General features: G+C 49.7%; 1 protein-coding gene across 11 annotated transcripts in view; it reads right to left on the reverse strand.

Annotated features, from left to right (window-relative positions):
- Positions 1–12,703: 12,703 nt before the first annotated feature.
- The window catches only part of NCK2 (NCK adaptor protein 2), a 133,813-nt gene continuing 132,012 nt past the window's right edge, over positions 12,704–14,504 (reverse strand). For all 11 annotated transcript variants that reach the window (XM_060309641.2, XM_070046881.1, XM_060309639.2 and 8 more), the window contains one exon: positions 12,704–13,945. In XM_060309641.2, the coding sequence (XP_060165624.1) occupies positions 13,751–13,945 (195 nt within the window). In that variant the 3' untranslated portion in view covers positions 12,704–13,750. The remainder of the gene's footprint in view (positions 13,946–14,504) is intronic.

Raw genomic sequence — 14,504 nt, forward strand, 5'->3', positions numbered from 1 at the left:
TAATCATTTCGACCAATGGCACTGGAACTATTGAATATTCATAGTTTCAAACATTCATAATTTACATTCATGTAAAAAGTTAACTTTGGATTCATAACTTGCACCATATACAAAAATCAACCCCAATGGATCAAGGTCTTAAATGTATAACAATAAAGCTTCTGGAAGAAAGCATAGAAGAAAATCTGTGTGACTTTGGGTTAGGCAATGATTTCTTAGTTACACCACCAAAAAGAATGATCCATAAAAGAAAAAAATTAACTTTTGCTCTTTGAATGACACAGTTAATAGGATACATAGATGAGCCATAGGGCTTCCCTGGTGGCGCAGTGGCTGAGAGTCCACCTGCCGATGCAGGGGACGCGGGTTCGTGACCCGGTCCGGGAAGATCCCACATGCCGCGGAGCGGCTGGGCCCATGAGCCATGGCCGCTGAGCCTGCGCGTCCGGAGCCTGTGCTCTGCAACAGGAGAGGCCACGGCAGTGAGAGGCCCGCGTACCGCAAAAAAAAAAAAAAAAAAAAAAAAGATGAGCCATAGGCTGGGAGAAAATATTTGCCAAATTTATCAGAATATGGATTTGATAACTCAATAATAAGCAAACAAGCAACCAGTTTTAAAAATGGGCAAAAGGTCTGAACAGATATTTTACCAAAGACGATATCTGGATGGCAAAAAGGCACAAGAAAAGATGTTCAGAGGCATGTGTCATTAGGGAAATGCAAATTAAAGCCACTGTGAGACATCACGACACACCTGTTGCACTGTCTAAAATCTAAAAGTGCTGGCGAGGGTGTAGAGCAACTGGAACTCTCCCTGGTGGTGGGCTGCAAAACGGCACGACTACTCTGCAAAAGAGCCGATTCTTGTGAAGGTAAACCTGCACCTGCTACGTGCCCCAGCTTCCCCACTGCAGGCACTTACCCAAGAGAAAAGAGGGCACAAATACATACCCAGACCGGGACTCAGATGCTTACAGCAGCTTTATCTGTAATAGTCAAAACTGGAAGCAACTCAGATGCCCACTAGCAGGTTGGGGGATAAATTCTGGTCCATCCCTACAATGGGACAGTCTTCTGCAAAGAAAAGGAATGGGTTGTGGAGACATGAAACAGCGAGGATAAGTCACAAATAAGCCAGATGAAATGTGTACACACCGTGTGATCTAGAAAATGCAGCTCATCGTTGCTGACAGAAGCAGTGAGTGGCTACCTGGCGGAGGGCTGGGGGAAGGGGTACAAAGGGGCAGGATGGGTCTGTTCATTATCTTGGTTTGGCGATGGTTTCGCAAGTGTACACCTGGGTCAAAATGATCAAATTGTGCACTTAAATAGGTGCAGTTTGTGGTATATCAGTTATAGCTCAACGAAGCTGTTAAAGAAGCAACTAGGACAGACTAAGTCTGCCCTCTGCTCAGACCCTCCACTTCACTGGGACGGGAAGCCCGGCTCATCCACTGGCCCGGTGGGACTCGTACCCTCTGGCTTCTCCCGGCCCGTCTGCTCTCCTCTCTGCCTTAGTCACTCAGCTCCAGATGCAGCACGTGTGCTCTTCACACAGCTGTTCAAAGATATCAGGCATTTGTTACCCAGATATCTCTGTGGCAAGCTCCTTCCTTTAAGCCTTTGCTAAAATGTCACCTTCTCAATGACACCCACCCTGACCACATTATTAAAATCACATGTCCAACCAGCACCCCCCCCAAAGTTCAGCCCCCTTTCCCTATTCTACTTTTTCCATAGCACTTACCACTTTCTAATGAGATAAGGTAATTTACCCATTTTTATGTTAACTATTTATTGTTTGTCTTCCCTCCCCGCCCCCCCCCCCCCAATATAAGCTTCATGAAGGTGATGTTTACTGTTTTTCCCCCATGCATGTCGAGACCTGGCACAGAGTGGGCTTTCAGTAAACATTTGTTCAGTGAATGCGTGAATGCGTGAGTCACTAATACGTGAGTAGTTCTCGCTCAGGCAGAGAATAACCTATATAACCTACGTAAACGCTGTTACAAAATCCAGCTCAGAAAATGCTGACAAGCTTCTTTGGAGAAACGGAAATTCTTCCTTTTAATGGGGCTGCATTTGTCTATTATTTCCCTCAAGGTTTACACATTTTATAAATTTTTTTTCCATTTCAAATTCACAAAAATCTTGTTTAAGGCGTCCTCTAAAAGCTTTGCTTTTCACATTTATGTCTTTATTTTGGCTGGGATCATGTCTCCTGTTGTAAGTAAGAGGGTGAGGGGTCCTCGACGGTGGGCTGGGTGGTCTCTCCTCCTCACGGATTCGCGATGCCCTGCCCCCTTCTCTCGAGACCACCACCTAACAGCTACGTCTGGACCAAATGTCTGCATAATGTGGTAAAGCTGCCCTTTCCCAGTCGTTCAGTCTTAGGCACTTTCTATCACGTTCCTGCTGGACACATGAGGACTTAGCTTCTGCATCCCCTCCTCCGTCTGTCTCCCTGTACTTGGGATCACTTTCTTCTGGCCATTTTCTCCCATTTTCTGGGGGTGAGAATTCCTCATAGTTGATGGTTAGTTCTTGTATATCCTATAATGTTCTTAACCTCTTCTATTTTAGAAGATTTTTCTCAAAAGTACTCCTCAACCCCTCTGATAAATCTGTAATAAGGGCATCTCATGTTTAATTTCCAGGAGCTTCTTTGTTTTCTCCCTCTTCCTGCTCTGTAGCACCATCCTTTCCCTCTCACGGCCACGCTGCGCTCCAAGGACAGAATTGTTCAACAGTGAGAGGTACGGGCTGGAAGGAGAAAAAGGGGCCCAGCTGGGGGACCTGGGGAATTCAGGTGGATAAACAGCCCAGAGCAACTCTGTCCCATAAAATATAATGTGGCCCAATTATGTCATTTTAAATTCTCTAATAGACACAGCTTAAAAAATGAAAAGAAAGAGGTTGGAATGAATTTTAAGAAAGCATTTTCTTTAACCCAATAGATCCGATACATTTTTATTTCCACATATTATTGACACAAAAACGTATCCATGAGTTATTTCACACTTTTTTGTGCGTCTTCGTAACTGGGTATGCAATTTACACTTCAGCACATCTGGACTCGCCACATTTCAAGTACTCAAGAGCTGCACGCGCTGGACAGCTCAGGTCAGCTGCAGGCTCATTTCAAAGCTGCCCTGGCTCCCCCAAGAATGTCCTCCAGTCTTTCTGGAACCGGACCCTCAGCTCTGGCCGCCCTCCTGGCCCATTGCTCCTTCCCAGATCCCCGTCAGCCGGGCCTCACCGGCCCCCGCCTTGGACATCATCCGTATTAGTGCATTTGCTCCGGGTTTAAGCCCTTTGAAAGTGCTGGTTCCCCAGGGATTGCCCCGTGCGTCTCTCCACCAGGTCTGGTTCTGTGACTGGCATCCTTGGGCTCCACGTATGAGCCCAGCTTTGCTGTCCCAGCCTCTGTACCCTGGGCTACTGCCCAGCCGATCAGCCTCTCAACCCGGTTAGAAAGGCTGCAGCCTGAAGGTTTCAGGAAAGCTTGGACAGGGCTCATCCCTGAGATCCTGAGCCCTGGAGCCTGCAGGCGACCAGTTTCTGCCCAATCTCTAACTCTGGGTGGGGTGCGCCTCCTACGTGTACGGGCAGTTCTGGTCATGACTGGCTCAGGAACTGGGGTGGGCTGGGGGGCTGCTGTGTCCAGGGTCTGAGCTCAGCACCTCTGTACTGGCAGAGAGAAGGCAAAGCCAGGATGAGGCAGGCCAGGGGCCCCCAGTGGTCAGGCCAGGGGCCAGGGGTGTGGAGTGAGGCCCAGGGCATCCTGGGAGCTCCTTCCGCCCCAGCCCTGAGGGAGGGGGTGGGCAGGTGTGCCTGGTGAGTCAGCCCTGGGCCCCGCTGCCCTCCCGATGACTTCCAGCTCACACAATAGCACGATCGGGTCACTGCCTTTGGCTGCCGCTTCCGTTGCTACCCAGGGACTCAGCCCAGGGACCTCTAGGGACAGAGGGAATCGGCTGTGAGAGGTCTTTGTGTAAATCTGTCCTCAGGAAGGAGCCAGGGTCACGGAGAGCAGGGCTGGCCCAGGAGGAAAAGGAGCCGGTCCGACGAGCTTGGACCACTGGCCTCTGGGTGTGGGAAAGTGACAAGGAAAGCTTATCAAAGTGGTGTGGATTGACCGTGCATTTTAAGCCGGTTTGCAGACAAAGGAGCTTGTAAGTCTGAAGTCCAAGAGAGGAACCCAGTGATGGATGTCTGGGCCGGGGACCTCCCCCATCATAAAAAATCCCTGTAGCTGAGAAGGCAAACCCAGATTCCTTTTGGGAAAGTTAAGCCACATCGTTGGGGATGACAATGATTTTTTTTTTTGGTAGATAAATATTTCTCAATCCTAGGAAGATTTTTGAATTAAATATACAGATGTTTAAACGAATTAAATTATAGCATTAATATTTTTGAGATAAGAAACTGTATATTTGGTAGTTCATGTATTTATAAAATTTAAGAGAATTTGGCTTGTTAATTTAAAATGTATAACTGAATTTAGACTTTTGAATTTAGGTTGGAATCTTAGCAAAAGTATAAACAGCATTGGAGTATTTAAGAGAGGTTAAGACTTAACCATATTTATACGTTTAATTTATTAGATTTCCAAGGACTACTTAAGTACTTGGAAAGGTTTGTTAATTACATGACTTAAGCACTTAAAAAGGAAATTTAATTAATAGACATATAAATGAATTTAAAATACTTAAAGGAGTTTAATTCCATTTTTAAATGAAAACAGACATTAATCAAAGTAATTAAAAGGAATTGCCTAATGCTGGGTTTGTAAATAGAATAAGATTTGTAAGCTGGATTTTAAAATTTAAGGAAGAACCAGGGTTTGGTAACTGTATATATATATATATATATATATATATTTTTTTTTTTTTTTTTTTTTGCGGTACGCGGGCCTCTCACTGTTGCAGCCTCTCCCATTGCGGAGCACAGGCTCCGGATGCGCAGGCTCAGCGGCCATGGCTCACGGGCCCAGCCACTCCGCGGCATGTAGGACCCTGCCGGACCGGGTCACGAACCCGTGTCCCCTGCATCGGCAGGTGGACTCTCAACCACTGTGCCACCAGGGAAGCCCCAACTGTATATTTTTTTTAACTCATGTAACTTCCTTTCGGATCTTTTCTATTCTGACACATGCTACAAGATGGATGAATTTTTAGGACATTATGATAAGCTCACAAAAGGATGAATACTATATGATTCCACCCATATGAGGTCCCCAGAGGAGTCAAACACACAGAGACAGAAAGTAAATGGTGGGTACCCGGGACTGGGGCGAGGAGCTGGGTAGTTAGTGTTTTTAATGGGGACAGAGTTGCAGGTTGGGAAGATAAAGAAGTTCTAGAGACAGATGGGGGGCGGTGGTTGCACAGCAACGTGAATGTACTTAGTGCCACCGAACTGTGCACTTAAAAATGATGAAGCCGGGGCTTCCCTGGTGGCGCAGTGGTTGCGAGTCCGCCTGCCGATGCAGGGGACGCGGGTTCGTGCCCTGGTCCGGGAGGATCCCACATGCCGCGGAGCGGCTGGGCCCGTGAGCCATGGCCGCTGAGCCTGCGCGTCCGGAGCCTGTGCTCCACAACGGGAGAGGCCACAGCAGTGAGAGGCCCGTGTACCGCAAAAAAAAAAAAAAAGATGAAGCTGGTAAAGTTTGTCATGTGTATTTTACCACAATTTTTAAAAAACTCACAATAGGTCACAGGCCACATGTGGTGTCTAGTTTAAAGGATTTTCCAGAAATGCTGTGGTGGATTAGACAGATAAGAAATAACAGCTCTACTGAACGAGCCCCTGGGCTCCTTTCCAGATGGCACGTGATCGTAATCCGAGATGCAGACCCAGGGGCCGGTGGTCTGTCCTCCCACAAGGTTTCCATATAAATCAAAGTACCACTGGGACCTGGAATATACTTTGCGACCAACGTGCGATTATACGCCCGGGCCTCCTTCCGAGTGTTTAAGGTGGGTTTGGTTTAACTCTCATTAAGCCAGAGAGAAGGATGTGATTTTCATATTTCTCAGCTTCCCTTTTTCTCTCTTGTTAACCAAAAAATATTTGCTAAGCTCCTACAATATCGGGGAGCACAGTGTGAAGAACTTTGAGAAAAGTTTTTAGGTTGAACCTTAAGAAATTGTCAACATTCAACCATTCTGACCTGGAAAAAAAAAAAGGCAATTTTGTGTTGTTCAACCTGCTCTAGAGTTGTTGACAGCCTGACGGGAGAGAGGAGACACAGACACACAGAGAGGCTGGCTAGCAGCAGCTGGGCACAGATACACGCCGAGGTCTTCCCGGAGGGGCAGTGTGACTAAGGAGGACGTGGGGAAGAGGCTGGGACGCGGGCCTGATGCGCAAAGTCCCTCTTATTACAAAAACGGCCGCAGAAGGGAGGAGGGAGTGCCTGGCAGAGCCTGTCTGTGGGATTGTGAGAACCTAGTTTTGATCAGGAGACGCCGAGGACCTGAGGGGCCAAGGGCAGCGGGATCGATCGCGCCGGCTTCTGGAGTTTGGACGTCATCGTGTCTGTGGGCAGGAAGGAGTGGATGGGCCTTCCTAGCAGCGAAGTGAGGAGGTGGAAGCCCACGTCCGGGAAGGACGGATGGTTGAGGGGAGGCAATAGGCAAGGCAGCGTGGCTGGCAGTTCCTACTCAGCGCAGCAGGGCGCTGTGAACCGGGGGCCCGTGAGCCCCTCCCGGAGGAAGAGGTGGTGCGGGGCTGCCCAAGAAAGGCCGGAGCTGGTGATGAGGTGGGTGGGGGATGGGAACACAGACGGAGACAGAGCTGGGCTGACCAAGAGCCGGAAAGACGATGGAACTCCACCTAGACTTTTGAAAGCAGAAGTATGGATGCGCTAACCGTTCCCAGTCAAGCAAGCATCTTTTTCAAGGGCCTCCTCAAGGCACGTCAGGGATGAAAGGGCTGAGTCCACTCTCCTCTCAGGTTGATTCAAGCAGAGCTAGTAGATAAATATTGAGTACCTACTACGTGCTAAACACTGTTGACAACACAAGATCCCCACCCACGTGGAACTTCATTTCAGCCCTGTGAGGTGTGTGTGTATAGACAGTAAATAATAACCAGAGAAAATCAGGGAATTATCCAGGATGTCAGAAATTGGTAAGTACTATGGGGGGGGGGAATAAGAGCAGAATAAGGGTGATCAGGAAGGTCAGGGAGGCTTCACTGAGAAGGCTCTCAAGGAATCTTTCCAGATGACCTCGATTACGAATTCAGTATTCTGCACCACCCACCGTGCTGTTAACTGACTTCGTTACATTCTAAAAATTGACAAACAGGTTCCTAACAGGCGTTTTTGATAGAAACATTGACTAAAGATAAAAGTATGTTCTAATACCACCAGAAACCAAGCAAAGTCAGCAGCAGAAATCTCTCTCCTAAATATTTTTCTACAACCAGTGCAACCGATTGGACACTGATTTTTATTCACCCAATTTTGGTCCATGCCATTTAAAAAATAAAGAATTTTTAAAAATGTACTTTTCGGTCCGATCATTCATATCCACTGTAGAACATTTGGGTAATATTAGGAAGTGTGAAGAAAATAAAATGTCACCAATGCCTTAAAATAATTTCTAGATAGTTTTATAACCAAGGTCACCATTCACACCTAAAAAAAAAACCCCAAAATACAAAACAACAGCCCTAAGGATCTACCACGGGGAGTCAAAGGCTGCACCACAGTAGAGACGGGCTTTCTCCAAGGAACGAGCCAAAGCACTTCAGCAAAGATGTTGCCCCTAAACCTCCAACACCGAATGTGACCGGCGATAAATTAACATCTATTTGGACATCTGCATTCTGGTTGGGCAAATATGTCCATTGGTTTCATTACTTCAAGGTCATGCCTTATTATTATTCTCTACTATTCATGGCCTTGGAAGGGAGCGCCTGGTCTTTGTAGAAAGGAATTCTGCGTCTGAATTCCATCTGTGACTAGACCCATGTTCCAGGTTGAAACTGTTTGAACCAGGGCTCCGTGGTCCCACCAGCAGATGTGGTCTGGAAACTCGGATTACCAAAGGCTTCATTTAGATAATAATTCAGCACATTAATCTATTTTTCCCTTTTCATTAAGATCATTTAACAGGCTGTACAAAGGTTCTAAGCATTTTACGTTATTATGCAAAGCAGCTTACCTCATCTACACGTATGATAACGTCTAACAGTTATAGTATCACCCTTAAATGGCTGAGCAGAGAGTAGGTCTGCACCCGTGCTTCCAAGGCCACGAAGGCACAGGGGTTTCAGGACTTGGCGGAGGTCATGCTGCTGGAGTGACCCAGGTCAGGCTCGGGCTTAGATCCAAGGTGGACGCCAAAGTTGCAGTTCAACAACCAGGAAGGGAGGACCGCCGCCTCCGTGGCCTTGGGGTTTCCCCAGGCCGCGACCTACTCTTCCACAGGCTCACCCATCAGCGGGAGCTCGAGTACAAGGCTCTGGTCTTCGGTTGCTGACTTCGGCTGCAGAACCTGGTCCCCGAGCTGAGCTTAGGAGCTGGTCAAATGCCCGTCCCCTGGGGAGGAGGCCATGCATTTTAAGACACAGTCACCGTGAGTTTTTTGGGTTTTTTTAAACATCTTTATTGGAGTATAATTGCTTTACAGCGGTGTGTTAGTTGCTGATGTATAACAAAGTGAATCAGCTATACGTATACATATATCCGCATATCCCCTCCCTCTTGCGTCTCCCTCCCACCCTCCCTATCCCACCCCTCCAGGCGGTCACAAAGCACCGAGCTGATCTCCCTGTGCGATGCGGCTGCTTCCCACTAGCTATTTCACATTTGGTAGTGTACATACGTCCATGCAGTGGGTTTTTGTACCAGCCGTCGGGCCCATCCATCTTCAGTAGTGACTTCCAGTCAAGTAACAGGACCTCCCGCCCAGGATGGACCATCACCGTCTTTCCAGTTAGCTTGTGAGGCTGGGAGCCGTGCTAGGAGAGATCCAAGTGGAGGTAGAGGCAAATGAGGATGGGTTTGGTGTTTTGTGTTTTAAAAGAGCCCATTCTAGTCATCGACAACCAGAGGTTTCTCTCCAGACACGGCACAGAAAGGGTGGGCTGTGAGGCTGCAGGAGGTGTGCACACAGAGTGGGAGGCAATAGCACCTGCCGTGCCGGCCCCACTCCCCACAGGAGGTCCCGGGAGCCCCTGCCCTCCAGCGGGTATCAGCGCAGTTGAGAAGCTCGTGGAGGAGTGTTTTCTCGCGGATGGAGCTGTTACCCTCCAGGTCTGATTCGCTGTATCCGGCAGTGGGGTACCACCTGCTGAGAAGAGGGTGCTCCGGGCTGCATGTCTGCATCTGGCCCCCCAACAGAATCTGGTGGTGGAGGGATCCCACTTCTCCAGTTTCTTCCTTTAGGGTAGTTTGCTGTACATGGAAAAGATTGTCATCAAACCTGTCATCTGATGATACCCCACTTAAGAACTTAGGAGACTATCATCGTTCCCCTAATATGGCAGTGTCTTGATTGAAGAATTATACTTTTAATTTTCCTGGTCACCTTCCTCGGAACAAGTGTATATTTTTAGTACGTCCAACTTTTTCCATTGCCTCTAAGTTAAAAAATATTTGTATTGCAATGGTTTTTTGTAATATATGTAATGCAGTAGAAAACTGCATTTTCTACCATGAAAGAGGCAAGACTCTTAAAAAACCAAATCTTTCTTTTACAATCCGTTCAAGTCGTCGGCATCATCACACAGCGAGAGCAGCCAGAGAACCGTAAACACGTTTGTCGACCCTCGGAACCTACAGTAACGTGTGCATGTTAACTAGGTATGCGGCACCTCCAGCGAAGTGCTCGCAAGAGGCCACCCGCTGGCCCGGGAGGTGGCGGGAGTCGGGCCTTCGGGCGGCAGCGATGAGGTGAGGGTGGAGCATCCTGAAGGGGTTAGCACCCTCATCAGAGCAGCCGGAGCTGCTGGCTCTCCACCACTGGAGGGTCCAAGTCGGAGGTCTGCAAACTGGGAGGCCCTCGCCAGAGCCCTGCCAGGCTGACGCCGCCACCTCAGACCTCCAGCCTCCAGAACCGCGAGGAGTAAATCTGTTTCCACCCCACTCGGTTACGGTATGTTGTCACAGCGACGGCAGCTGAGACAGGGCAAAGGTCTTCAGGACCTTTGGTCGTTGGCATGTTCAGCTTTTGCCTGACGCTCGACGGCTACGGCGCTGCCAGCTGGGGCCGAGAAAGGTGAGGGCTTCCTCCCAGTAACATGGAGAAAACCGAGGGGTGTCCCCCTCAAGAGAGGTGACTTCCAGGGATGCGGGCTTGTCAGCTACCCAAGTGAGGATGCGGTCGAGCATGGCTTTGGGGCTGCAGCTCCAGGAGGAGGAGTTGGCGGGAGCAGCACATCTTCAAACACTGGACGAGGCTGAGCTCTAAGGGGGGGGGGGTTGGCTCTAAGACCGCAGGCTGAGGACCACGCTCCCTGAGGGCCTCCTGGGGCCAGAGCTCTGGGTGGGGCCCCTGAGGAAGCCCACGGGGAGCGAGGGCAGGGTCCCGCGGGTCACGTGACACATGGAGGCCTGGCCGGCGTCCCCTGTGGTCGTGGCCACAGCACACGGTCCTGTCCAGGGCGCCACCCCAGCTGACCCCTCACGACCCGCAGTACAGAGGCGGAAGCAGCCCTACTGACTTGGGCGCAAACGCTCAGAAAGGCTGGATAATTTGCTTGAAGTCATGGGGCCAAGAAGGACGACCCAGCACTCCCACCGGAGCGGCCGCGTCTGCACAGGGGAGGCTGTTTCTGGGGACAGCAGAGGGCACCCGGGCCAGGTGTTAGAGCGGAAAGGATGTTAATTACGTGAACCAAACACTCACAGATGAATAACGCTGGATTCTAGTGAGCAACTGGCCCAAACTAGACCTGTGCTTATTGAAAAGTAGCATTTTAAAAGAATCCTTTCAAGCTTTTTCATCCTCTCTGTTCTGAACTTTGGTCTTGAGAAATTATTCTGGCGCCGGGCGGTAGAAATGGCGAAAAGAGTAGATTATAAACCAGTCAGTACACAGAAACCAAAGAAAAAACGGTAAGGCACCAGAAATGCTTTGTTGGGAAATGTCAGAGTTTCAGGAGATACAAAGATTCTAATTTACAATTTAAGACTTTAATGTGTGAGGCACTTTGGAAGAGAAGATGGACAGTTTTAGCTCCTAGAAACAGGATTTAATGGCATTTGGCAAAAGCCACTCGTGAAGAGCCTGGTAGCCCCAGACTGTAACGCACAGGCCGTTAATGGAAAATGAAGCCACGTTTAACGCAAACTAATGAGCAGAATCGACCTTACTGTCCTCTGCTGTCTGTGCAAAGAGGCAAGGGAACGGCAAAACCAGATTTGACCAGGAAATCTCTGGCCAGGCCTGGACAGAGCGTCGGCGGTCCACACTCCAAACCACACGGGGACCCTGCCTGATATCCCCTCCCCCGCACCCACTGTATCGACAGGCTCAGACTGGGACTAGCAGTTCACGCTCCGCTGGCCCACCTGGTGCTAGGACGTCCCGGAGTGCATATGTCCCGGAGTGCATAATTACGAATCCTGATCGACCCCACGCAGCTGGAGACTCCCACACGGTCGTTTGAGATGAAGAATAATTGTCAATGACAGCTATAAGCCTTAACGAAGTTCCTGAAGCCAAAACGTGTGTCTGTAGTGTGTCCTTTAACTGTTTCCTCCTGAATTGCTGTGTAAATCAGTGTTTCTGCTGTCCAGGCACTCACGCTGTAGAGGGATTCCCGCATGATGTCGACGTGGTACACACAGCAGGCAGATCAGAGAATCGGGAAGAAGTGGGATTTCCATGACAATGTCCAGAACCCGCCTGTTCTGGCTAAGGTGATGGTCCGCCTCACTCACCTGGACAGCTCTGTTCTTATGTAACTAGGTGCCCCCAACCTCAGGTCCCAGACACCAGATGTCTAATTTCAAAGGCAACAACTAAAGATACAATGAACTCACAGAGAGCAGGAATGGCAGATTCAGTGCAAACTCTCACCACATACCTTACATCTCCTGGAAGCCTCCCGGCCGCTGTTGGGAGGGCGTGGCCCCAAAGCCAGAGTCCTGGGCTTGTCACCTGCCCCATGAGGCACCAGCCGTGCCCGTGCGATCACCTGCCCCTCACCTTCTCCATCTGTGTGATGGGGACGATCCCAGGACGGCCTCGAGGAGCTGGGATGAGGATGCCATGGCCGGCCCAGAGGGGGCGCTGAGCACACGTCAGCTGTGGTCAGCCATGGGGGTGCCAAGGCCGCGCCCTGTGGCTCTGTATTCCCGGTGCCCAGTGCCCTTGGGGGCTCGACAAAGGCTTTCCCGAGCGCACGGAAGGCAGGCGGGACAGGGGAGAGGAAAGCTGGGGGAGGGAGGGCTAGCTGACAACAGTCTGGTGAAATATTTTTAACAGATAATTTCCAAAGAGTAAAGGTAAGAGTAAAGGCAAGCTTGAGATTCCGGTTTCTCTTGGAGTCGCTCTAATTAAAATTATTTCAAGATTAAAAAATGCGGCGGTAGAAAAAGAAAACACACGAGTAATAAATTTGTTAGAACACCTCTCTAGAAATGCTCCCCGCTTCGGTCACTGAGAATTTCAGGAAAGGCTGCAGGGGCTCCTGTCCCACCGCTGAGTCCGAGCTTTGCCACAGATGAACACACACAGAGTCGTGTCATAATACTTTTTTATTACAATATCCAAAAAACTGAGTATGCAAGTTTAGGAGGTCTCAAGACCCCTTCCTCAGCTGTAGGAATGTGCCCATCTCAAGAGTGTATATTTAAACTATAAAGGAGTTCAAATGTAAAGAAAAAAGAAAATGCAATTTCTTCATAAACATTCTGTGTCTCCTACTACCAATCACATATCCTTTTGTAAACCCTGAAGAATTTCCCTGTAAAGCAAATTTTATATATATATATAGTGTATGTGTGTGTGAAGTGTTGGTCGCTCCCCTTTCCCAAAGATCAGCTGTTTTCCTTAATCATCTGTATTAGTGTCAACAAATGGCTATAGATACATATTACTTTGAGAATTAAATACATCATTGTGAGATTGAAACGAGCCGAAGGGCAAGAGGAAAAAGCACTATATGCAGATGGCATCTCTTGGGGGAACATTTCCGAAACCTCTGTCTTTCCGATTCTCCGGACCGACTTTCCAGGACCTCTTTTCTTTATTGCAGGTGCAGCCCCAAAGGCACTGGACAGCTTCTTCCCTCCCGTCTCACCCGGTGGTTCCAGTATTGCTACGAGTGCCCGGGGTCACCCCCGGAGAGTCTGGGAGCTGTGTGAATGCAAATGACACAGATCCAGGGATGTCGGGACCAGGACAGGTGGTCCCTGGGCAGGTGCCACCCAGGGCCCGGCCCCGCTGTCACGTGCGCTGTGGCTCACGGAAGTAAGGGCGGCTCCGGTGCACCCAAACCGCGCCCGATGTCTTTAAAGGGGGGGTTGGCTGGCACGAGCGATTTGAACAGACTAAGGCTGGCTCCCACGGAGAAGGAATAAAGTGATCTGACTCGTCCCCTTTCACCTCCCCGTCACCAAAACCGTCCAGGAGGGCCTGGGACGGCAAAGGAGGGCAGATGGCAAACGAACCGACCCGGACAGAAAGGGAAACCAGCTGGAGAGAGCAAGGACGGGGCGGCCACCGGGAGCGGGCCTGCGGGAGGGCCCGGGCCGGGGCGCCTTTCCGGGGCGCGTCCACTGGGCTCACTGCAGCGCCCGGACGAGGTAGAGCTTCTCCCCGTGCTCGCTGGTGAAGATGGGGGCCTTCTTGTAGTGATCCACCAGCTCGTCCATGGTGTGGAAGCGCCGCTGCCCGATGCAGTAGACGTTGTCCACCAGCTGCACCTTGAAATGCTTGTTCTTCCCTGATGCTTTGAGAGACACGGAGAAGTCACTGGGCTGCAGAGGAAAGAGGACACCAGTTACCACCCGGCCCTGGGCCACGAGCCACGAGCCATGAGCAGGGTCGGGGGCGGGGCACCGGGCTCTGCGTCCATGCCCGGGGCGGCTCCTGGTCTTTACAACGACCCAGAGGTCGGCTGAGATGCTCGTGTTCTGCAGTGAAGAAAACTGACACTTTGCTTAGTAGGGTTTCGGTGCTAAATGTATTTCATTATTTGAAAACTGGAGACTCATTATGGAATGGACAGCACCATTGTTAACCGCTGTTAAATCTTCATTTCCCCAAGCTATTTCTCGAATTTGTAAAGAGTCATTTCTATACAGGCAGCAGCTAGAAGTTTCACTTTCTCTAACTCCTACCACTATTAGAAGTTCACCCAACAGCGTGGTGCTGGCAGAAAAGCAGACACATGGGTCTACGGAACAGAAAAGAGAGCCCCCAAATAAACCCACACACCTATGGTCAATCAATCTACGACAAAGGAAGCAAGAATATACAATAGAGAAAAGATAGTCTCTTCAGTAAGCGGTACTGGGAAAGTTGGACAGCTACTTG

This window comes from Globicephala melas, chromosome 12 (genome assembly GCF_963455315.2).
Source record: "Globicephala melas chromosome 12, mGloMel1.2, whole genome shotgun sequence".
NCBI lineage: Eukaryota > Metazoa > Chordata > Mammalia > Artiodactyla > Delphinidae > Globicephala > Globicephala melas.